The 26,369-nt window shown below is 44.1% G+C and overlaps 2 protein-coding genes across 3 annotated transcripts; one reads left to right on the top strand and one right to left on the bottom strand.

Moving 5' to 3' along the window:
* Positions 1 to 4,344: 4,344 nt before the first annotated feature.
* Positions 4,345 to 7,237, bottom strand: LOC115175533 (uncharacterized). Its single transcript, XM_029734826.1, has 2 exons — positions 6,964 to 7,237; positions 4,345 to 6,147 (listed from the first exon to the last, which is right to left on the bottom strand). Exons 1-2 carry the CDS (start codon positions 6,980 to 6,982, stop codon positions 4,634 to 4,636), a joined length of 1,533 nt encoding a protein of 510 aa, XP_029590686.1. The 5' UTR covers positions 6,983 to 7,237; the 3' UTR covers positions 4,345 to 4,633.
* Positions 7,238 to 14,947: 7,710 nt separating this feature from the next.
* LOC115175520 (alpha-N-acetylgalactosaminidase) lies at positions 14,948 to 19,519 on the top strand. 2 transcript variants are annotated; one of them, XM_029734816.1, is made up of 10 exons: positions 14,948 to 15,080; positions 15,526 to 15,682; positions 16,082 to 16,222; positions 16,522 to 16,733; positions 16,932 to 17,026; positions 17,655 to 17,816; positions 18,001 to 18,010; positions 18,213 to 18,382; positions 18,622 to 18,762; positions 18,949 to 19,519. In XM_029734816.1, the coding sequence occupies exons 2-10, from the start codon at positions 15,528 to 15,530 to the stop codon at positions 19,171 to 19,173; spliced, it is 1,311 nt and encodes a 436-aa protein (XP_029590676.1). In that variant the 5' UTR covers positions 14,948 to 15,080; positions 15,526 to 15,527; the 3' UTR covers positions 19,174 to 19,519. The 2 variants fall into 2 exon arrangements, with proteins under 2 accessions (XP_029590676.1, XP_029590668.1); XM_029734808.1 differs by lacking the exon at positions 18,001 to 18,010 and having other exon boundaries at positions 18,185 to 18,382.
* Positions 19,520 to 26,369: the final 6,850 nt, after the last annotated feature.

Raw genomic sequence — 26,369 nt, 5'->3', positions numbered from 1 at the left:
CAGAGGCCTCATTCATGATAGTAACCAGAAGTATCCTTACACATCTAGTCGGTTCAGTGGCTTATTGAATGGAGCTCTCACCACCTTCACTATCACAGAGGTCCAGGTTGAGGATGAAGCTGAGTAATACTGCCAACAAAGTGAACAGCTTCCATTCACACAGTGAAATGTGGCTGTACAAAAACCTCTGTTAGCTTCTCTCACTTCAGTCCGTTTGTGCCAGTGCCCGGCCAAGCATCCGAGAACTGTCAGGGTTCAATGACCTCTTTCCATCATAGCTGTAGCTGTACTGTAAGCATATCACAATCATAAATAACTGGCAATAGGGTGGCATTAGCCAGTCAAGGCAACACAAACATGGGAATGGAACTGAACTGGCAGCTGGAACGCTGCTGGTCTCTGATCCCATGTACCATCTCCTGCCCTTGTGCACTTGGACAAGGCACTCAACCCCTCACAATTGCTCTTCGTCGAGGGGCACTGCACTACAGCTCATCCTGTGCCTCTCAACATGTGTGTGTGTGTGTGTGTACACTCTTAGAAAAAAAGGTGCTATCTAGAACCTAAAAGGGTTTTTTGGCTGTCCCCATAGGATAATCCTTTAAAGAACACGTTTTAGTTCCTGGTAGAACCTAACAGAGGTTTTTTACATGGAACCCAAAAGGGTTCTACCTAGAACCAAAAAGTGTTCTCCTATGGGAACAGCTGAAGAACCCTTTTGGAACCCTTTTTCTACGAGTGCATATCTGGGGTGTTGGGAAAGGCAGGAGACAAATTTCCACTCTAACCAATGGACAATAAAGTATCTATTCTATAGGTCTACAATAACAGAATAAACTACTTCAGACTCGCCCAACAGTGTTATTTGAGCAGTGATCACCATGATGTCAACATTTCAGCTCCTCTTTCTTTGCCCTATGGACAAAAAGTACATATACAAGTTACAAAACTTAAAGCGGCAATCAGAAGTAGAAACAAGAGTAAAGCAGTTGCCCCACCCCTGGTTCTGTAATAAGCTGAGGGATGGGTCTGGAAAAATGTAACCACTGAAATTCATAGACAGCATTATTTTTAACCATGTTCTGAGACTATATAGTGTTTGTTTCCATTTTCTTTGTTTACAAACATTGGAGTAAAACAAGCTTATATATATAAATTTATTTTTTATTTTTATTTTATTATTATATATATATTTTTTACCCTTTTTTCGCCCCAATTTCATGGTATCCAATTGGTAGCTACAGTCTTGTCCCATCGCTGCAACTCCCGTACGGACTCGGGAGAGGTGAAGGGACAGAGCCGTGCGTCCTCCGAAACACAACCCAGCCAAGCCGCAATGCTTCTTGACACAATGCCCGCTTAACCCGGAAGCCAGTTGCACCAATGTGTTGCAGGAAACACCGTACACCTGGGGACCGTGTCCGCGTGGATTGCGCCCGGCCCGCCACAGGAGTCGCTAGTGCTCGATGGGACAAGAACTTCCCTGTCGGCCAAACCCTCCCCTAACCCGGACAACGCTGGGCCAATTGTGCGCCGCCCCATGGGTCTCCCGGTCGCGGCCGTCTGTGACAGAGCCTGGATCTCTAGTGGCACAGCTAGCACTGCGATGCAGTGCCTTAGACTACTGCACCACTCGGGAGGCCTTATATTTTGGGTTCTGATGGGGAACGACAGTTGAACTAAGTGCATGAGGCATTTATAAGTTACATTCTTCAAGAATCAATGGGTACATGTTTTTTTATTTAGAAGTCCAAAAATTGATGTAGCAACTGCTGATTGCTACTTTCAACCTACTAATATAGTTGATAAGTTCATCTTCCAATAAAGCAGTGATTTGATGAGTTCATGTTCTTTTATAAACAGCATTATGTGTTTTGTCTTTGTTACACTTCAAAGATTTTCAGCACTGTTCTTCTTGTTGTGTGTCTAGGTTCATGGGGCATCATCACAGTGGACCAGTCCCCTCCGGTCCTCTCTGTCCAGCCTGGAGACAGTACAGATTCTCTGTAGAGCCTCACAAGACATTGGCAATGATATGGAGGTGCACCAGTTTAAACCTGGACAGGCACCCAAAACTCTTTTTATGATGGTAACCAGAGGTATTTGTGCACACCCGGTCGGTTCAGTGGCCCCTATACTGGAGCTCTCACCACCTTCACTATCAGTGGAGTACAAGCAGAGGACGAAGCTTAGTATTACTGTCAACACAGTGAAACATTTCCATCCACACAGTGAAATACGGCTGTGCATAAACCTCAGATCACCGTTCTCATATGAGAATGTTGCCAAGCTCCAGTGCACAGTTTAGCTTCATTGAAAAACTGTTCCATGCTTGTAACCTCGGTCTAGACTAGACTCTACTTTCGGTCCAAAACAGCCTCTCTCGTATGTGCTAGAGCTCATATGGACATTTGGGATCCACATTTCCTTATTGAAAACATGTTGTTTCTGGATATTTTGCTTCCATCAATAATGACATATCTACTGTACATGGACAACCTCTCAGACTCTTTATGCAGGAGCTATAAAGTCCCACGTTACCTGGGACATGATACAGCTGATCCTGGAATAAAGGCTGTTATGATTTTTTTTAAATTTACATTGATGGATATTGAATTGAGAAATGGGACCAGGCTAGGAATCACTGTGATGACATGATCAGTATGGGATGATTCCTGGTGCTAAATCTTTCATCTGTATTGAGCTATTTGTGTACCCAAAGATACATCCACTGGATTGATCAGTAAGGTAAGGATTCATGTTTGAAATTGTAATGTTATTGAGTTTGGTAAAACTATTTGAAAACAAATCTTTAACTCCCACTGTAAGATTGTTCATAGTTTATAACAAATCAATAGAAATATAATCTCTCTCACTGAAAAGAGTTGTAAAAAATTATGATAAACAATTGAATAGTTACATTAAATTATGGATAATTTGTATCATACTGTAGTGGTTGATATTTGTTTAGAAATTCTGTTAACTAGTGCCGTTCATGGACCAGTGAGTTTAGTGGAGGAGAGGTTTTTGAACAACCTCCTCATCTGTTTAAATCCCGGGTTACCTTCAGACGAGTTCTGTGACACTAGTGGGGGTCGTAGAGCAAAATGGAGAACACCATTGTGTTAGTGGGAGTCTCCCCATTCCAACGAGTGGTTAAAGCTTTCGGATGCTACAAATGTTTTCATGAGAAGACAGATTTTTCGGGAGGTCTCCTGGTCTGACGAACAACGCTGTACTGTAGCTCTGCCACTTTCCACCGCAGATACGGAAGGCCAACATAGGCGGATGCGGTGGATTGAGATGCAGCCCAAACAAAAACATATCTCTAGATTAAACAGATTTTTGATGGGGATTTTTTATTATGTTTATTAATCGACTCTTAACTTGCCAGTTTGATTAAACTTGCCAGTTTGATTTTCAGGTTGTATAATATCTAACCTTTTATTCCAAGAGAATTGTTTTAAATATTTTTTAATTACCATAATGTAGTATATTACCAGATTCTGATGCTTTGCATTTCCATTTATTCATTAATATATTTTCCACAGGTCATGCCACAGCCGCCACTCAGGTCAGTGTGTTTACCCCAACTGGTAAGGACCTGACCAGAACTGGTGGTCAGACCACGCTGCTGTGTCTGATCAAGTCACTGAGAGCTGGACAATGGATGGGAAGGGTGTCTCCGGAGATCAACAGGACAGCCAGTCTATACGAATTCCTGATAGGACTTACAGCACAGGCAGCACACTTGCTTTACCCCACTCTTACCTGGGAGTCTGGAGAGAAGTACATCTGCCAGGTCCAGCATTGAGCCAGAGGGAACCCATCACTGGAACTCTTCTGAGGAACCAGTGTGTTATGGAGGAGTTGCATCTCTATACTTTCATGAAGTATAGACATACAGCTGGTGTTTTCCCTTCTGCTTTTCAATAGAATGGTTCTGTCACTAGCTATAAGTGCATTTGATTACTTTGACTACAACTAACAATGTTTCACTTTAGAAGGCTATTTGAGAAGTGTAATTACTTTTTCATCTGAAAATTACATTTATTAAGAGGCATTTCTCTATTTTCACTTACATTCAATTAAAACGTTAACACATTAATGAATCATCACAATCTATGATTGGTGTACAATTGTTAGACAGTATCGTTTTTGCTTGACAATAAGCATTTGTCAACATTTCAAACATGATTTAGGCCTTGTTTGGGAAAAACTATTTATTTCTGTATTTCATGATTGCAACTTGCTGAAAAGTGTCAACAATATTCCTTTCATCGAGATTAAACAGTACAGCAAAAATGGTACTTACAGAGTGCATGAAACATGATTTAGGCCTTGTTTGGGAAAAACTATTTATTTCTGTATTTCATGATTGCAACTTGCTGAAAAGTGTCAACAATGTTCCTTTCATCGAGTTTAAACAGTACAGCAAAATGGTAATTAACAGAGTGACCTTGTTTTTGAAAAAAGAAAAATGCCTGAGCGTGACTTTTTGATAGGTTGTTTGATTAGCTTATCGAGACAAGTGGGAGTGCTGGCATGAAACAGGTTCTACTGCATTGCTCATGATTGCGACACATACCACAAAGCCACAACACCATACCTCATTCTCCTGTTGGATGCTCTGTCAAAAAAGATCGGTCATAGAAAATATATAAGCCACCGGCATCTGCAATCCAATGTTGACAAAGTGCCACTTACCCATCCCCAATGCTCCTAAAACCATCCCTGCTGTAGTCCCTATCGTACCTGCCCATGTGGACCACCCCACTGCCACTGATGCTGTGGCCCCAACAGACACCCCTGCTGCCCATACCACCCCTAACAGTGCCCCTGAGGTCCCTCCCGCTCCCAGCACTACAGGGGAAGAGACCCTCACTACTATCAGAATGACCACTGCCAACCCAGCTGATCCTACTATAACCTTCCCCTTATCTTCCCCCCGGCCCAAAGGGCCTCCTATGGTGGCCCCTAAGCCTAGCTGACATAGCTTTGACACAAAAAATCCTGCGCCCAAGGCCTCTAGAGAAGATCTGTGGTTCATCTGGGTGCTAATGTTCCCTCTTGATATATCCTGACCAACCCTGCGCATTTTGATAGATTCCGACACCACTTCCTGACGTGCGTGCACAGTGAGCACCGCTATGACAAACGTGGCAAACATTCCCATGCACCCTGCGAACATCCAGAAGTAAAAATTTGATGACTTCATGAACATGAAGGACATGAACAGGACCAAAGCTAAAAGGACCACAAACACAAACCGGTAGTCCCCGAATCCAAACATCCCAAATCCTGCTGTGACCATGGCGGTCATAGTCATGGGTATCCCTGAAAACGCCAGGAAATCCATGTATTTCACCACCACTTTGTTGATCTGCTCTTGAATGGTCCTTTGCTTATTTACCTCCTCCATCCATTCTCTCCTCTTTCTCTCCATCTCATTTCTCTCTCTGCGCTGTGCCTCCCAGTTTGCTCTATGCTCCAGGCCCTCTGTCCACTGTCCTTCCTTGTCCAATGTGACAATCCTCTGCTCAATCTCCACTGTCACTCTGTCTCTTTTCTTCACCTCCCTCGCCTCCATCTCTCTCAGCTCTCTCTCCCTGGCCTCCAGAGAGCTCTGTCCCAGGCGGACACAGGACTCTCCTTGTCTCCATATGAACTTGAGAAGGAAGTGCAAAGCAGGTTTGAGCAGGGTGAATATGCTCAGTGCCCAGAGAAGTCCCACCATCCCTGAGCCCACCACGACTGCCTCAATGACGACTCCAAGTGTTGCTCCACTGGCTGTGGTCCCGAAAGCGCCAGCCAGTCCAACTGCGATCCACACAACCACAGATTCTGCCTGGGATGCTCCACCACCACTGCTCCTGGCACCCAGCAATACAGAAGCCATAGCCGCTGCGAATATGACCCCAGCCACCACTGAAGTCATAACTGTGGTTAGTGCCGTTGCTCCCAGGAGGGTACCCAGTCCCAAAGGCCCCACAGTCTGGACTCCGTCAGACACAGGCTTAAGCAGGGTCCCTGAGGTCATCACTGACATAGCCTCATTCACTGGCTCCTCAGTGGCCCCCAGCACACAGCCTCCCACCACTCCCAGGACAAAGCCCAGAACTGCTTCCAGCATGGGGCTCCTGGCCTCTGAAACAAAGCAGGAAAAGGGAGGGTCACTGACAAAAACACTGGATGTGGTATAACAGCTTTGTGGTATAGTTTCTATATATTGCCTGAAGATGTGTAATAAGTAAATATTGATGAAAAAGTAAGTAAGTAAAGAGATCCAATCATCCCTGATATTTAATTGTTAAGTGGTTGGCAATTTGAGTACATTAATCATATTCTATTCTTCTATTACAGTATTGACAGTATTTATACTGTAGGCCTATGTATTTGTATTGTACCATGCAACTGAATGAAACCACCGTTTGTCACTTCAACCGTGAAGTGCCTGTAGCAAGTGACTGTCAACAGACTTGCTGATCGGGTTTAACCAGCAGAGCTGCCATGCATGGTGCCATGATATGTACTGAAAATGTTGTTCACATTGCTCACATGGTTCCAACACTTACAATACCAGGATTTAGCTAATGTTCAAGCACTTTACTGGATATACTGTATATGTCCCAATGCCTTCCCTCTGAAGCAACAGTTGTTCTCCAATACTTGTTTGCTATAAGATGTCACAAAATAAGTACATGGTCAACATTATTCACAGTGTGCTGTCTGCACGTGTATGTCAAGACAAAACAAGAGTTTCCATCTCATTGATAAATAGAATAATTTACATCTTGCGAGGTGCAGTACTTAATGCCAAACATGTCAATTCAAAACCATCTATCAAACTATTTGCCTCATTTGAAAAAGTTGTTGCACACTACCTTATACAGCGTAGGGAAATCATTCACCACCACCCCCATTATATGAAATTAAAGGTTCAGTAAAATGCAGATGACTTACTCAGCTTTGATGGAGCCATGATGATACAAGAAGCTCAGTGTACAGTAGATGAGTTCCCGCTTCTTCCAGCGATTACAGTGCAGCCTCTCCTCCAGCCCTTTGTCTCAGGTGAGACCCTAGCTCTGTCTGTGTGTGATACAGGTGAAGTACTCCTCTGCTCCCTTTTTGAGAGGCTGACTAGAACAGGATGTACCCATCAACTGTTCCACGAATTCTCCCATCATTCTGTTCATACTAATCTCCAGGATCTCTACTACATCAAATGACTATCAACACTCACATGAGCATCAACGTTCTTCCTTTATCTGGCATCTGCCCTGACTCCTCCCTGTCCCTGTCCTGTCATTCATCCACACCCTACTGGTGTGTGAAGATAAAATAAGATAAAGATATAGTAGTAATGTATTAATCTTTATTCATCAATTGCTTTCTTGCGTAAGTGTAATAGAGTTCAAGTGCCTGTGCAGTTGTCTAAATGGGTTTGAATAAAAGAAGGCAGCTCAAATGACAAAATTTTTGTCATTGTATGAGTACATTTTGACGAATTAGACTAAAAAGGGAACACTTAAACAACACATCCTAGATCTGAATGAAATAAATAATCTTATTAAATACTTTTTTCTTTACATAGTTGAATGTGCTGACAACAAAATCACACAAAAACAATCAATGGAAATCCAATTTATCAACCCATTGAGGTCTGGATTTGGAGTCACACTCAAAATTAAAGTGGAAAACCACACTACAGGCTGATCCAACTTTGATGTAATGTCCTTAAAACAAGTCAAAATGAGGCTCAGTAGTGTGTGTGGCCTCCACGTGCCTGTATGACCTCCCTACAACGCCTGGGCATGCTCCTGATGAGGTGGCGGCTGGTCTCCTGAGGGATCTCCTCCCAGACCTGGACTAAAGCATCCGCCAACTCCTGGACAGTCTGTGGTGCAACGTGACGTTGGTGAATGGAGCGAGACATGATGTCCCAGATGTGCTCAATTGGATTCAGGTCTGGGGAACGGGCGGGCCAGTCCATAGCATCAATGCCTTCCTCTTGCAGCAACTGCTGACACACTCCAGCCACATGAGGTCTAGCATTGTCTTGCATTAGGAGGAACCCAGGGCCAACCGCACCAGCATATGGTCTCACAAGGGGTCTGAGGATCTCATCTCGGTACCTAATGGCAGTCAGGCTACCTCTGGCGAGCACATGGAGGGCTGTGCGGCCCCCCAAAGAAATGCCACCCCACACCATGACTGACCCACCGCCAAACCGGTCATGCTGGAGGATGTTGCAGGCAGCAGAACATTCTCCACGGCGTCTCCAGACTCTGTCACGTCTGTCACGGGCTCAGTGTGAACCTGCTTTCATCTGTGAAGAGTACAGGGCGCCAGTGGCGAATTTGCCAATCTTGGTGTTCTCTGGCAAATGCCAAACGTCCTGCACGGTGTTGGGCTGTAAGCACAACCCCCACCTGTGGATGTCGGGCCCTCATACCACCCTCATGGAGTCTGTTTCTGACCGTTTGAGCAGACACATGCACATTTGTGGCCTGCTGGAGGTCATTTTGCAGGGCTCTGGCAGTGCTCCTCCTGCTCCTCCTTGCACAAAGGCGGAGGTAGTGGTCCTGCTGCTGGGTTGTTGCCCTCCTACGGCCTCCTCCACGTCTCCTGATGTACTGGCCTGTCTCCTGGTAGCGCCTCCATGCTCTGGACACTACGCTGACAGACACAGCAAACCTTCTTGCCACAGCTCGCATTGATGTGCCATCCTGGATGAGCTGCACTACCTGAGCCACTTGTGTGGGTTGTAGACTCCATCTCATGCTACCACTAGAGTGAAAGCACCGCCAGCATTCAACAGTGACCAAAACATCAGCCAGGAAGCATAGGAACTGAGAAGTGGTCTGTGGTCCCCACCTTCAGAACCACTCTTTTATTGGGGGTGTCTTGCTAATTGCCTATAATTTCCACCTGTTGTGTATTCCATTTGCACAACAGCATGTGCAATTTATTGTCAATCAGTGTTGCTTCCTAAGTGGACAGTTTGATTTCACAGAAGTGTGATTGACTTGGAGTTACATTGTGTTGTTTGTGTTCCCTTTATTTTTTTGAGCAGTGTAGTTTTTCAGGGACCATGATCAGAGTGAAATCCAGTGACATCCAATGTATGGATGGTTGTAAACAGTATATTTCCAGTCCACCCAGCTGACCCCAGTTCAGTTGTTAGTAGATCTGCTGCTCCCAGCACCATAGCCCCTAATGCCACTAAAGCCAAGTCAGCTGAACTATGTTCTCCTCATCTAAGCAAACGTTAGTATTGGCAAGGCTAGCGTTCGCACCAGAGCTGTATCTACTTTGCGCAATGTCACTGTTAGGTCTCCCAAAATGGTGCCAATCACTGACCCAAAAACTGCCAGCCCAAGTCCCATCTATGAATGTTGTTTCCCTACGACCATAACAACTGCTTCTAGATTCACCCCCGATGCCCCAGCCATGCCCATCAGCAAACCTATCATTCCTCCAGTACTAAGGTACGAGTCTCCTTCATGGCCAACCAGTGACATATCCACCTGTATGTTGTTGAGCACCACAACCGTCATAAGAGATATACTCATAGAAACCCAGCCAGCTCTGTCTGCCTCCATGGAGGTAACTGAAACTGCCCCCAGAACAGAGCCAACCACCCCAACTAACATCACTGCAGTATGAACCTGTGTGTCATGGATGTTTCAAACTGAGGGTGACTGCCTTCCTCAGCACTCAGTCCGAACAGGAGTCTTGCCAAACCGACAAACTGTCCACACAGGGCTCAATTCCCTGCAACTGTACTTGGTTTCCCCAAGATAATTTCTGCCAAAAAGGTCAGATGACCAGCTATAGGTAACAGAAAAATGCGTGCTAAAGGAATGGAAGGCAGGACACCCCCAGGAGACCTTGTAAACACTGCCAGCCAAACTGCTATACGCATAGTCATGAATGCCACAGCCATGAATAACAGCAACAGTCCAATCTGACTAGTTGTCGTTGGCCTCTTTATTTGCCGTCTCAAGGGAAGTAAGGAGAAGCTGAGAATCAGTCCCATGACACAAAGCCCTTTGGGTCCCACTGTCAGTGAATAGTCCCAGACTTGTGGCTGTTTGAATCCCTGCTGTTTGTTGCTGTTTCCATCGGCCCTGCGAGCTGTGCTGGCTGGAATTGCGTGGAGTACCAGTGTTAGTCTACGTTGCTACCATCATGCCGCCCAAAGTTAAAGAAGGTTGGAGTAATGGAGGGGACAGTGTTTCGTTATCACAGGTGAGTGATCTTTTAAATCAACAAAAATATGTCTACAAACAATTGTTACAGCAACAGGAAAATAGCTGTCACGTGTTGCTCGCCCTTGTTTCCCCCTAACTGGAGACCAGCCCATTTTGTGTTTATTTATTTAGAGTTTGCAGGGATCTTTATTCTACATCTACTATCTTTATTGGCATACATTATTTTAGCCTGTGCTTTCCTTGGTGTTCTGAGCCTTTCTTTTGTGTGTCTCCTAATTATAGTGTCCTCCCATTTGGCTGGTCTCCATGGGGATCGGCACACTCCTAATTTACACACCTAAGCCTAATGCCCTTAACGAGCCATGTTCCCTGTACAAAAAGGTGCTCCCAGCTCACTTCAGCCCTTCTTCTGATGTTGAGAACAACCATTATTACCGAGGCTGCTGCTGCCATGCCACCGTGCTACCGCTAGACGACCGCAACAGAGCCATGCTGTCACCTAGAGGGGCAGTGGAGGACAGAGCCGAATGAAGAGTGTTACGATGCACAAAGCCCAGAAGGGCTTTCCTGAACTGAGTGAATGCAGATTAAGTGCTACAGAGAGAATGCTGGCCCCTCACCCCTGATCTGGTCATTGTGCCAGTGGCGAGGCAGCATGTACCAATGATGGAGTGATGCGACGGGCAATCTACCCCCTAAAAAATATATATATATATATATATATAGGTGGACACCCAATGGATGGACAATGCACAGTGGTGGTGCCCATATTTGTTCTACCTTAGCAGCAGCCAGGATTTAATCATAGGACTGAGTGTTTGTGTGGGCCGTTTGTGTGCTGAACTTTTGTAAACCCCTGAGGCATCAAGTAAAGCGAATCTAAACTCTTATTAAACATTGTCTGTGTGTTGACCTGGGATCGTACTTATCTTTGTCCAAATACTGCTGGGCTCAACTAACAAAATAATGGATGATCTGGCCAGATAGGTCCAAGACCTAAGAACAGTTCAGAGTTCACCCAGGAAGAGGTGCATGTCCTGAACGAGACTTGCAGCAAGAAGACAACAAACTAAGTCCACGCAAGATGACATCAGCACTGTCTGTGAATCATTATTACAGATGACTGGGAAAACAGACTTGTCTAGAGGGACAATTTAGGAGGAATAACAGTTACCAGACTCTCCACAGGTCTGAAAAACCTGTAACCAGCCCAGGTGACAGACCCAGGCCAATAGTTGTCAGGTTCAAGGACAAGATGGTTGTTCTGGAGAGAGGCAAGAACTTGAGAGGAACCATCTTCCTCAATGAAGATGTGCAGAAAGAACTTATCCCAGCTATGAAAGTTGCCAGAGATCATGAGGACATTGCTTACATCTGCTACGACAAGCTCATTGTCCACCCTCCCTCACAAAAGCCTGGGGGGAGTGAGAGACAAACTTCTGGGTCAGTAGCTTCAGCACATCACACACACCAACTGACACAATTCCCTGATTGACTGACTCTATAAGCTAAACAATGTTTATTTTTTTGGTGAGCTACCTAAGGGCTAAGTATAGCCCATATTAATATATGTAGCTTTAGAAATAAGGTTCAAGAAATCAATAACTTGCTAACATCGGATAACATTCACACAATGGCCATCTCTGAAACTTACTTCAATAATTCCTTTTATATAGCAGTAGCAATACAAGGACATAACATCTACAGAAAATACAGGAGTTCTTATGGGGGAGGTTTTGCTGTATATGTTAAGATACATATTCCTGTAAAGCTTAGAGGACCTTATGTCAAATGTTGAAGTGTTGTGGTTGCAAGTTCACCTGCCTCATCTAAAGCCTTTTGTTTTGGGGTGCTGCTATAGGCTGCCAAGTGCTAAGTCAGTATTTGGATCAGTTCCCATTGGCTGTAGTGACCATAACATTGTGGCAATAACAAGAAGTGCCAAAGGGTGGGCCTAAAGTAATTTATAAGAGATCATACAACTCTTTTGTTGAAGATGTAAATCATTAATGTTGGTCTAATGTGTATGAGGAAGGGAATCCAGATGCAGCACTGGAGGTATTTGTAAGCCAAGATAAATGACATAAACAAATGGAAAAATACTTTGGAGTACCTTAAATGATATCAAGGGCAGAAAACCCAACTTAAACTCCAATGTTCATTGAAGTTGATGGTTCATTTATAACAAAACCTTCCGATATTGCCAATTATTTCAATGACTTTCAATAGTAAAGTAGAAAAACTCAAGTGAAATGACAACATTGAAAAGTGAACCCTCATAATGAAAGGGAAGGATTGCTGTTTTGAATTTGGTCAAGTCCATGTGGGAGAGGTGGTAGGCTATTGTTATCATTAATAACGATAAGCCACCAGGAATAGACAACCTTGATGGGAAACTATTGAGAATGGTAGCAGACTGTATTGCCCCCTCCCCCTATTTGCTGTATCTTTAACCAAAGCCAAAAGGAGTGTGTTTGTCCACAGTTGTGGAAGGAAGCTAAACTAATTCCACTGCCTAAAAGCTGCCCAATTAGTTTGCTGCCTGTTCTTAGTAAACTGATGAAGAGAATTGTATTATCAACTGGAGTACAAAATCGAAAAGCCCCAACAGTATTATTTTGGGCTTTTAGAAAACCAAAAAGGAAATTAATGTGTGGCTGCAGCCTGATGTCCCAGTCATCCATCCCTCTGGAGCAAGATGGAAAGGAAAGAGAGGAGATCCATCATGAATCCAGTACATTAAGGGAGTTTAATTCTACAATTAATAAATCAATCGCTAGTATTATAATTTGATAGTTAGTAATGGAGTTAATCGGTTCCTTTCTGTCCTCACCGCTCTCGTTTTCCTTTGACTTAAACTTACTGGCCAATGTTAGCAGGGCTCAAGACTAACCTTTTTCATCACCATCCCAATTGTTTTTTTTTATATGCCAGGTTGGGTCTACTCTAGTACCTATAGGTCATTCATAGTGATTTAATGTTAATTATCCTACATTATAGTTGGCAAACATAACTGGCGTTTAGCTGATATTTATGGAATTAAAAGTCTGTTTGGCTATATTTTCTGTTGCCTCCCTCATGTCAGCATCGGTGTGGACATGAGGCTGTAGCCAATACACAACCTAGGCTGCACTATTACATTTAGACTAATTATTTATGTACGCTACATTTATGCTAAATATAATTCCAATGTTCTTTTTAGAGGCATTTTTGGGGGGAATTTCTGGCTCAGTTGGCAGCCCATTTAGGCCTATCTATTTCAGTAGTAATCTACTCTTATCTTTTTAAAACTTCTTCGGGATTGGTGTCCCATCCACGGGACGGTTGAGCTAACATAGGCTAATGCGATTAGCATGAGGTTATAAGTAACAAGAACATTTCCCAGGACATAGACATATCTGATATTGGCAGAAAGCTTAACCCTTGTGTTGTCTTAAGGGTAAAAAATGACCCGCCACTTTGTTTAACATTAGAGAGAACCCCATAAATGATCTTGAATCAGTTATAGAACTCATTGCCCTTTATGGTTGTGAGGTCAAGGGTCCGCTCACCAACCAAGAATTCACAAACACCAAATTGAGACTGCAAAAACATCCTCCCTGTACAACGTAAAACACCAAATAATGTACGCAGAGCAGAATTATGTCGATACCCGCTAATGATCCAAATCCAGAAAAGAGCTCTTAAATTCTACAACCACCTAAAATTAAGTGATTCCCAAACCTTTAATAACAAAGCCATGACCTACAGAGAGATTACCTAGAGAAGAGTCCCCTAAGCAAGCTGGTCCTGGAGCTCTGTTCACAAACACAAACAGACCCCACAGAGCCCCAGGACAGCAACAGCAACACATTTAGACCCAACCAAATCATGAGAAAACAAAAATATACTTACTTGACAAATTGGAAGGAATTTACAAAAAGACAGCGCAAACTGGAATGATATTTGGCCCTAAATAGAGAGTACACAGTGGCGGAATATCTGACCACTGTGACTGACCCAAAATTAAGGAAAGCTTTGACTATGTACATGCTCAGTGAGCATAGCCTTGCTATTGAGAGAGGCCGTCGTAGGCAGACAAGGCTCTCAAGAGAAGACAGGCTATGTGCACACAAAATGAGGTGGAAACTAAGTTGCACTTCCTAACCTCCTGCCAAATGTATGACCATATCAGAGACTCATATTTCCCTCAGATTACAAAGACCCACAAAATCCAATTTTGATAAACTCCCAAATGTATTGGGTGAAATACCACAGTTTGCCATCACAGCAGCAAGATTTGTGACCTGTTGCCACAAGAAAAGGGCAACCAGTGAAGGAAAAACACCATTGTAAATACAACCCATATTTACAGTATGTTTATTTATTTTTCCTTTTGTACTGGAACTATTTGCACATAACCATACTATGACATTTGAAATGTCTCTATTCTTCTGATACTTTTGTGAGTGTAATGTTTACTGTTAATATTTTATTTATTTCACTTTTGTTTTATCTACTGTATTTCACTTGCTTTGGCAATGTAAAAAATGTGTTTCCCATGCCAATACATCCCATTGAATTATATGGTGTGATTAGAATCACTCATGTTTCATTCATGATCATTTGATATATGTGGAGTTAGAAGCTGTGCACAAAATATGTGTGAAGCAGCATTCTTAGTTCAATTGCTATGTGCTGCTAAACTAGTAGCCATCAATCCCTCCCCCTCTGGTTGCCATGTGACAGAGATAAGTCACATGACCCAGGCTCCGTATACAGGAAATAGAGACCAGCAAGAGAAAATAGAAAGAAAGTAGCTACAGTGAGGAATTTGCACCAATAAAGTGGGTTTACTGACTGCAAAAGTGAAACATTGAGCAGGTATAGTAACCCAATTTAGTTTTGTAATATAAGTTGTAATACAACATTATTGAATAAGGAATTATTTCCTTTTACTGCTTCAATGTTGGTGATCTGGTTCTTGATTGACCAGAATCTTGCAGGCTTCATAATCTGTTATTATGGTATGTAATGATCAACCCATGTGCAGACTCAGGGCAAAGTGCTTTCTGGCTAAACAGTTTTTTCACTTTCCCAGTTAACCAAGATCAGTATTGTAGACACCAAGATCAGTATTGTAGACGCCAAGATCAGTATTGTAGACACAACAAATATGATCCGTGCATCAAATCTGGGTGGTGCTTTCAGTTTATCTTTGCTGGGCAATACAATTTGTTGTTTGTTTTGCAGAGTTTGTTCTGCGACCTAAATATAAACATCTAGGACAAACCTTACAGTTGCTTTGCATATCACTATTTCTCCTCAGAGATGAAGCTGTTGCCAGTGATTTTCCTGCTGGCATTAACCTCAGCTACCTCTGCTTTGGACAATGGTTTGATGAGGACCCCACCCATGGGATGGATGTCTTGGGAGCGTTTTCGCTGTAATATCGACTGTGAGAATGATCCCAAGAACTGCATCAGGTACATAATGGTAGACATATTTATGTGCAGACTGACTCTGCAGTCACTCCTATTGTAGAGCTATTAACCTCATCCCCAGGCTAATTGCAACCGCATATCAGGTAGCTTCCCTGTATACAGATTAAGATTAGTCTTGGACTAATAAGCAATTTCAATCGAGAATCTCTTTTGAAGATAATTTTTTGTCTATAACTAGGCTTAATCTGTGTCCGATAAACTGGCCAATAGAGTATAACTCGACAGATAGTGACCAAGCTGGTGGACGAGACTATTGAGGTGTATATAGGCCTGGGTTACTTGTAGATGAATTTTCTTCTCATAGTGACTCTGATATTAATAGGATGCTGAACATTTTACATCAAATAATATAATTGCATGAATATGAATATCTCCCTACAGTGAGAATCTCTTCAGAGACATGGCAGACAGACTGGCTGAGGATGGGTGGAAAGAGATGGGATATGATCATGTCATGATAGATGACTGTTGGTCCTCCATGCTCCGGGATAAAGATGGACGGCTGCAGCCTGACCCACAAAGGTTAGCCTCTCTCTCACCCTTCTCCTAACTCTCTCCATCTTTGACTTTCTTCCTTATTTCCTGGCCTTCTACCTCTTCCTTACCCTCTCCATTTTTACCATTCCTTCTCTTTTTCCCGTTCAACCTAAATTAAAGACTGTAAATCTGGTGTACTAAAACTGTGCTGCTTGTAATGAATACATTAGCATGGGTTAATAAAGGATATTGACTTGAGTTTAAGGTCTTATCTACTACAACATTATAAAAGGACAGTATTAGGTATGAGACCCAAGACTTCACTGCCATCTCTCTAACCCCAGGTTCCCTGGGGGCATTGCCAAGCTGGCGAGGTACCTCCATGACCGCGGCCTGAAGCTGGGCATCTATGGGGACCTGGGCACACACACCTGTGGAGGGTACCCTGGCACCACGCTGGACAAGATTGATACTGATGCCCAGACGTTCGCTAGTTGGGGTGTGGACTTCCTGAAGTTGGATGGCTGTTACTCCAATGAAGAGGAGCAACAGAAGGGTGAGTGAATCTTGAGGGTGAACTGTAACTGTACATTGGGAGTTACTATATAGAGTGTATCAGCATTGGTGGTCCTTTGTGTAGACTGGCATGGTAGTATTTAAAGAGATGGGTGCAAGAGAGGGTAGAGGGAAATAGACTCAGAGGGGGGATAGTGTGGATTTCTATTGACGCGTACTATGTTCTTCTGTCATACAGGTTACCCTCTCATGTCCAAGGCTTTGAATGCAACAGGCCGTCCAATTGGCTACTCCTGTAGTTGGCCAGCCTATCGGGGTGGACTCCCTCCCAGTGTATGTTTCATTATGCTACCGGTGACACAATAACAGAAATAAGGGACCACGCATGCCCCCTGGCGATGGGGGTTTGAGCCCTGGCTCGGCGGATTGTCTGTGCCCTTCCTCTCTATCTCCCTAGCCTTTGCTTCCTACTGTGCTGTCATGAAAATAATAACATACAGAAGGAGATCAAAAAATAAATAAGGGTTAGTGAATGTGTTGCAAAGATTTTTTGTTTTACAATAACAATCATGGCTTGGAGGAAAAGGTAATGGATGACCCTTCTCTTTGATTAATGCTCCATTCATTGTCATATTTTCACTGATTCTATTCGGGGGTTTTTTCCCCGCATGAGCTACTTTTGCATAGTTACAAGTATTCCGCGACAGCACTTCTGTAGTTAAATGAGAAACTGTTGCTCCTTCACGTTTGATCCATCACTCAGATCATTCTTGATCAGAGGTGTTTGATGATTGTTTTTCCCCCTGAAGAATCAGGATGTCTTCCAAAGACAGGCAGGCAACAGTATCAAATCTAATGTCTTTATAACATTTGTACCCTTTTGGAAACAAATCAAGGTGCATTTAAATACATTTTTATTGCTCACAAACACTCATACAGTCCATATCTCTTTTTTCTTCAGGTGAATTACACTCTGCTGGGGGAAATCTGTAACCTGTGGCGTAACTATGATGACATTCAGGACTCATGGGACAGTGTACAAGACATTACAGACTGGTTCTTTGACAACCAGGAGATACTGCAGCCTGAAGCCGGCCCTGGACGCTGGAACGATCCTGACATGGTCTGTCCGCTGTCTTTCCTATGTCTGACCATTGTCTGTCCCTTACTTACACCAATCCCTTTGTCCTTCTTTCTGTGCTCTCCTCTCTGTTCGTGTCTAATACTGTACTCTCCTCAGAATTGTATTGGTTGAGTTTTCACCCTATTTCACATTTACTTTGGTCAGTATCATACATTTATTGAAGCCTGTATACATTTCTTGCTGATTGTCGCAGTATTGCCAAGTGTCACTCTTACCCCGTCCACCTCTCTTGTCAATATTCACCTTGTTCCTGCATTGTTTTATTTATTTAATACGTGTATTTGTTCCACCATCAGTATTGTTGTACAACTCATTAACCTTGCATATTTATAATTTTTCTCTCCCAGCTGATCATAGGAAACTTTGGCCTCAGTGTGGACCAATCACGCTCTCAGATGGCTCTTTGGGCGATCATGGCTGCACCTCTCATTATGTCTAACAACCTTCGAACCCTAAGCAGTGAGGCCAGGGCCATCCTGCAAAACGGAGCTGCCATCGCCATCAACCAGGACCCGATGGGCGTCCAGGGAAGACGCTTGCTACAGGTGACCCTCAATGGCAAAATTACACATTTGTTTATGATTCTGGCAGTATGAAATTCACTTCATTCAGACAGTTGGGAGACAGGCAAGTGGGAGAACAGTAGGAAGGGGATTGAACCCTGGTCTCCAATTGGGAGTAGAGTATGTGACTGGCAGGGAGCGTTACCGCTAGACCATGGTCTCTGCACGAAATTCACTGTTTACTCTCCTTTTCTTTGTCTGTATGTCACTCTTTTTTTCAGGAGAGGAGTCATATTGAAGTGTACTGGCGACCCCTCTCCCAGTCGGCCAGTGCTCTGGTGTTCCTCAGCCGTCGCCAGGACATGCCCTATCGCTACCACACCTCCCTGGCCAAGTTAAACTACACAGCAGGCAGCTACGAGGTGTGCTCCTCTTTCCTGGTTCTTTTCCTAGTTCTCTCCAACCACATTGTAGCGCATGATAACTCTATTTCTTCCAGCGCATGATGACAGTATTTATTCCTGTTGAGGGAAGTGGAAGTTTGAGCTGTGTTTTTGTAAGTGACACAGTATTGTACCTCTTCATTTGTACTCTTCTATATCTTTCAGGCTTATGACGTATTCACTGGGAAAACATTGAGTGGACTGTCTGCCACCACAGAGTTCACCGTCTCCATCAACCCCTCAGGAGTTGTCATGTGGTACGTCTATCCCAAAATGCACCATGAGCATCCGCAGGATGATGGTAGATACCCCTACGTCCGACAGAAATACAGGATGTCCTCCTCGCTCCGCTTCCATATGCCGAGGGTTGTGCCTCCTAGTCTGCTCTGAGGGGACACGAAGTAAGCAAGCAGGAGGGCAAATCTGTTGTTTTAAGAAGTCCTCCATCAATCCAGATCCAATCAAAGATATTTGAATCAGGAAGATTCATGATTTTTTTTTGCGCTGTTGTGTTTTAACCCATATGTAATCTTGGCAACCCAGAATTTAAATCGTACGCCAGCAACTTGGTTAAGGTCTTGGGGTAGACGAAAGAGAAAAGATACTAGAACCAGTGGCGGAAACAGGTCGGCAGCTTCATCACCGTCTCTGTCTGAAACAATTTATGTTATGTGTGTCTGCCCACGAGAGATTAAACCATGTGTAATGTTTGAACATTTATAAAAAGTAGATTTTGTATTTTGTTGTGTGACTTTATTCTAACAGGAAGGAACGGTTCATATCTTGCCTATGTTTTAAAAAAAGAAGGGTGTAATAAGGTGCAGAATTGAGACTGCATAGAGTAAGATGATGAATGAAACGTGCCATTAAGACTTCAATGTTTGCACTTTCAGTCATGCAATAGTGTACAAGGTTTGGAGCTGTGTCAAAAGAGGAAGTGTGTGCCCATAGCAGTCATTCCCCCTTTCCACCACTGAGTGGCAGTATTGACAGATGTCCACAACAACCATTAGTGGGTTCCCTTTACCCTTGAAACACCAGCATGGCTATATCACAGTAGATTAGGTTGCACAAGGAAATTAGATGTTGTGCTCCAGATTAGGCCAAGCATGTTTATTTAGTGATGGGATAAACTGCTGGTGATGTTTCAGTATGGAGAGATGAGATTGCGATATGGTGATATGGTGTGTCTTGTTGGTATAACTTCTAGGTAGGTATGCCTTATGTCAGTTCTGTGAAGGTGGCACACATGCACACACACATCTACCCGGTACAGCCAGAAGAGGATGGGCCACCCCTCTGAGATGGGTTTGATTAAACATGATCAAACCTGCACATCAAATCACATGAACATATGCACATGTTATACAAGGGACACCAATTCACTTATCAATACCGCTGAGGCTCTCACACACGTACATGTTATACCAAACCATCACACATCCTTACTCATCTCCAGTCCGCATACATTTTTTTTAGCCTGTTCCTCTCTCTTCCAAATGGTCCTCTTCTTTCCCTCTGGCCTCCCTCTGTTTCGGCATACGTGTAAGGAGGGAGCATCAAGGCTGGCAGGAGTCCTGGCATCCTCTCCTGGTACAGAGCACCTCTGTCCACAGTGCTTTGTGTGTTTCTGTGTATGTTATTTTCCATGTGCCCATACAGTAAGAACAAAATGTTTCACTGTGGGTGCATGAGTGTGTGTCATGCCATGCCATGTCGTTATGTTCCATTCTGTCTATATGACACTGAAATTAGCAGGTTTATGTGTTGGCTGTGCTACACTGCAGTCCAGATCTCAGAGAAGGCCTTCAAACTGTCCTCCATACATTATCACAGACGTTATCCTAAATTCTAGAGGCAAGCCGTGTTTTTGGGCAGTAATAAGCAATTTAACCACTTTACCCATACCCTAACTAAGCCTAAACCTAGCCGTAACCTTAATCCTAATTGTAACAGAATTCTTGTGCCTCATTTTTAGCTAATTTCAGTAACTTCCAGGTCTGCAATAATGGTGAACGGGAGAGGTGGCAGGAGGAAGAGGCAAACTAGCCAACCAGAGCTCAGATCTTAGCATGTTGTGGCAAGTTTGTAGGTCTACTCTATGTTTTACCTCCATATTTTCCTCTATTTTTCCTCCATTCCTCCACAGAAATCCTCCTGAACTCTTATCCTGTCCTCCATACATTACCACAGAAATCCTCCTGCACTCGGAAGAAAGTCACAACAGCCAGGTCACACAACAGATGCCTCCCAGTAAGACAGCGTCTCCCGGGCTGTGCAGTATATGGCATCCACTGCCAGACCCATCCGCAGCCCCACGCATCTCCAGTGCTCAGCCCGGTCTTTATTGTGTCGTAAAACAGGAGGCATGCGGTGCCCAGGTCTCATAGAGGATGTCACACAGGTGTTCCTATGCAGTCCTGTGATGTGGGCTCTATGGATGCTGCACATTGGGGATTCTGTGGGATAAGGCTATGAGCAGTTCTCATATACAGTTATCAGACTGTCACACTGCAGTATTAGATCTATGAGGGCCTTGTGGAACTGAATTAAAACCACAGAGAAGGAGAAATCTAAATTGCGTCATCCAGTGGTCACGTGGCCAATAAAATGGGCTCACGTACAAGAGACACATGCAACAATTACAGTGCTGCATTCAGAAGCTTTTGGATTCGGAATTAGATCATGTTTTTTGCTGATATAGAATGGAAAGAGTGAGCATAATATGCGGTAGGGGACTTTGTGAACTGCTTTGTTTTGGTGAAATGGGCCGATCCCTCCTGCTCCATCTATGACAGCGAACAGATGAAGGGGCCGATTGTCATTCTGTTGCGGAACCCATCGGAGCTTGGCAAGGGCAGCTGCTCCACAAACTCTGTGGTCGACTTTGACTTTGAGGTACCCATTGTGTTTGGTGTCATCTGTTCATCTGAGTTCAATGTTTCCAAAATGCTGTATTGTAAATGTCATCAAGGGAAGAAATAATACACCATACACACATACACACGCTCAGCCATGCATACACACACACACACACACACACACACACACACACACACACACACACACACACACACACGCACACACACACACAATGACACTGGTGATGTTTGTCATGTGTCTGATTAGGGCCCATGTGGGAATCAAACCCCTCTGCACTCTTCCGATGTCCGGAATCTCGTCTCAGAAATCCAACACTTGCCTCATTGTTACACTGTCTCATTAGGCTAGAGTAGAGAGAGAGAGAGAGAATTGTGGCAAGCGAGACAGGCTGGTATTGAGAAATGTATCCCTGACTGTACTCACGTAGACACTGTCTCTCTTTCTTCCTCTGACTCTCTCTCTCCTCTCTATTTCTCTCTTACTCTTTCTCTCGCTTTCTCTCTCACTCCCTCCACCATCCTCACCTGCTGCATTGCTGTGAGGAGATGGCTTTATCCTGCCTCCCTCACACTGCTCCTTTTGAAGAAAAGCCTCTTTCTTTCCTCTGTCTGTTTCATCCTCAGGGAGCTGCAGGTGGAGGAAATAGGCCATGCCCGTTAAAAGAGGAGTGGTTGAAAAGTGAGAGTGACTGAAAGGGCTGGAGCAGCTCACAGTCACATCACAATGATGGCTGACATGGTGGAAAATATATACAAAAATAGCCCACTATCCCAACCACCATTTTCTAGCCACAACACAGCACCTGATGTAAACACCCACATCATAGCACCTACAATCACAGACGAGTCATTTTGCACTTTTCAAATATAGCCTAGTCTTCCAGAGTCAGACTAAAAACCACATATATCATTTGAAGAGAGATGAGCCAGTCTAGTTGTCTCCTCACATCTCCACCCCATCTTCTTCTCCGGCTGCTTATTCCCGCAGATATCTGGCACCTCAGCGGTTCTCTGCCCTATTGTGGCGTCCTGGCCTGCTTTTATTTATAGCCCCTGATGGGAAGTCATCTGTTCAAATAAACCTGGAGACTGTTCTGCAAATAGGATTCAGGTGTTTCTTCAACTTTCTGCTTTTTTAATGGCATTCGTACAGGCTGCTAGGTAAACCTGCTGCTGTTTTAGCTGGAGTCACTGAAAAGGGGTGCGTGTGCGTGGGTATTTATGTGTAACCCGTGTGTGCCTGTGAGTGTGCATGCATGTGCTAAATGACAGCCTTAAGTAGTTTAGAAGAGTGGGTGCTTTCTATAAGGGAATTTTCCCTGGGGAAATAAAAATGCCAGGGTAGAGCGCATCCCTAAAACCCCACAGCATTCAAATGTATTATCTCCTGTAGCTTGACCACACTGCTCTTCTACCCTGTTTCCTCTTGGCCTACATTCAAGTTTAATATAAGACAAAAATCTGTACAGAGCTCTCCATTGTGAATTAAACTTCTCCTCTCATGTGGTTTTACCTTTATTTAACTAGGCAAGTCAATTAAGAACAAATTCTTATTTTCAATGATGGCCTAGGAACAGTGGGTTAACTGCCTGTTCAGGGGCAGAAGGACAGATTTGTACCTTGTCAGCTCGGGGATTCAAACTTGCAACCTTTCGGTTACTAGTCTAACACTAACCACTAGGCTACCCAGCCACCCCGCAAGATGATGGGCCAAGACCTGCATGGAACCAAATTCCACAGATTACATACATGAGGGAAAAGGTCTTCCAACTGTGCGCTCTCAAGTTATTTTTCTGAAGAGATCCACAGAGCATATCCAATTGAAAACCCAGGTCAGTGTATGTATCCTTTGAGGTTGTAGTACAGAGAACGTCCTATAGGGCGCAGTGTTGCTTCGTCAACGGGGAGGTTGAAAAAGAAAAATCGATGAGGAGACTAGACCCAGACCCAGGTGCCTTTTATGAGAAGGACATTGTGTTAGTGCAATGCTATTTGTTTTAGTGCAGCTATTTGTTTTTGTGCTCATGCATTGTATGCCCCCTCTAATGCTTTCTGCCTTTGTGCGTGCTTTGGGCTTGAATACTGATTACTGGATCACTGTATTCTGATCCAAAACCTCTCGCGGGAGATTAACCTGGGTGATCTTGCCATCGGCACTAATCCAGCTCATCATTATGACTTACTGCCCTAAATACGGCCTCCGCACCTTCCATCCCTTTGCTCTCTCACCCCACTGACCACTGTCTGAGGGCAGGGTAGGGATGTGCCAGGGATGGGGCCATGGGTCACACTCACCATGAAAAAGTAGCACCAGCAAGATGAAAGAATCTCACGCTTGCTTTCCTAGAACCCAATGCTGTGGGGCTGACATACAACTAACATACAGTTTCACGTAGGCTGCATGGGATCTAATACTGACCCCACTGCTCTTCTACACTGTTTCCTCTCATATCTGTCTCCTCTTGGCTTACATTCAAGTCTATCCCTGTCAATAAAACAATACAAATACCTAAGGAGAGTAGATTTCCATTACCACTCTCCTTTAAAAAAAAAGTTGACAGAAGCTGTTCTTGTGGCCTGGTTGTTGGCATTTACACTGTCGTGTTTAGATATTGACGTCATACTGGCGGTGTTGTGTAATTTCTGGTTCCTATTTTGTGACAAATGCTTTGCCAAGACTCCGGGTCCCTCACCATTATGACCAGGCCTGGTGGCACTGGTGCCACCCTGTTCTGGAACTAGAGCCACTGCAAATGGGATCCAGTGACGCAGATTGACACTCTGGACCCGACTGCCGGCACGTACAACCAAACCAATTAACAACCTCAAATGACCCATTATATAACCAATTGCAACACACAATACAGTCCTCCCGCTTGACCAGCCACAATAAATGCCATGTAACTCCATTACATTTAACCTCTGGTGAAGCAGGACTTCACTCTGTGGGTGGCCTGGATATCCTTGAGCTGCTGGCAGTGGCAGTGGTTGGAGGAAGTAGTTGATCATATACACATCGGCATACAGTCCAGTAAGTAGTCTCTGTTTTTATGAATGGGTCTATGGGTTTGCCCAGCAGTGGCTGCTCTTGACCTGGGAGGACAGACTTGGTTAACCCTCGCACCACTCCACTCCCCCCCCCCCCCCCTCTCTTTCACACCCCAGCCAAGCCCAATCCCTGGGCTTGCGCCCAGGCGTATACATGGCCGGCTGCACGTTGCAGCAGCTTAAGTACCTTGGTGGCAGTGGGCCAGCCTGTCAGCTGCCTTCTGGCAGGAGAGAGTATGTGAAAGTCAGAGCCACCTGCCAGTAACCAGCTCAGAGAGCAGCAGACTAGCAAAACCAAACCACACAGAACCTGCTTGGTAACCCTAGCCTAGAGCATGCTAACAAAGTAGGGCATACAATAGCATGCTAGCAAAGTAACATAGCACATGCCAGCAAAACAGCATAATGTAGATCAGGCAGCATAGAGTGCAGTAGGCAAACATGTCCACATTGGCACGATGTGGGTCCAATGTGGGCTGAAATATTGGCCCCATGTAGGCTGCCAACATTGGTTGTTGCTATCCTACTTATATGCACTTATTTATAGTACATTTGGAATGTATTCATACCCCTAGACTTCTTTATCACGTCTCCTCCCCTTCAATCACTGTAGATAATGTGGATTTAACTGGTGACATCAATAAGGGATCATAGTTTTCACCTGGATTCACCTGGTCAGTCTATGTCATGGGAAAGAGCAGGTGTCCTTAATGTTCTGTACACTCAGTGTATATACAGTGCATTCGGAAAGTATTCAGACCCCTTGACTTTTTCCACATTTTGTTACGCTACAGCCTTATTCTAAAATGAATTCAATATTTATTTTCTCAACAATCTACACACAATACCACATAATGATGAAACGAAACAGTTCTCTGGAAATGTTTGCAAATTTATTAAAAATAAAAAACAGATACGTTATATAAATACCTTTGCTATGAGACTTGAAATTGAGCTCAGGTGCATCCTGTTTCCATTGTTTATCCTTGAGATGTTTCTACAACTTGATTGGAATCCACCTGTGGTAAATTCAATTGATTGGGCATGATTTGGAAAGGCACACACCTGTCGATATAAGGTCCCACAGTTGACAGTGTGTTCAGAACAAAAACCAAGCCATGAGGTCGAAGGAATTGTCCGTAGAGCTCCGAGACAGGATTGTGTTGAGGCACAGATCTGGCGAAGGGTACCAAAAAATGTCTTCAGCATTGAAGGTCCCCAAGAACACAGTGGCCTCCATCATTCTTAAATGGAAGAAGTTTGGAACCACCAAGACTCTTCCTACAGCTGGCCACACGGCCAAACTGAGCAATTGGGGGAGAAGGGCTTTGGTCAGGGAGGTGACCAAGAACCCGATGGTCACTCTGACAGAGCTCCAGAGGTCCTCTTTGGAGATGGGAAAACCTTCCAGAAGGACAACCATCTCTGCAGCACTCCACCAATCAGGCCTTAATGGTAGAGTAGCCAAACAAAAGCCACTCCTCAGTAAAAGGTGCATGATAGCCCGCTTGGAGTTTGCCAAAAGGCAAAATTCTCTGGTCTGATGAAACCAAGATTGAAATCTTTGGCCTGAGTGCCAAGCATCACGTCTGGAGGAAACCTGGCACCATCCCTATGGTGAATCATGGTGGTGGCAGCATCATGCTGCCGAGATGT

The sequence above is a fragment of the Salmo trutta genome, chromosome 3 (assembly GCF_901001165.1).
Source record: "Salmo trutta chromosome 3, fSalTru1.1, whole genome shotgun sequence".
NCBI classification, from domain to species: Eukaryota; Metazoa; Chordata; class Actinopteri; order Salmoniformes; family Salmonidae; genus Salmo; species Salmo trutta.
The sequence above is the reverse complement of the archived record's forward strand: the minus strand, read 5'-3'. Positions and strand labels throughout refer to the sequence as shown.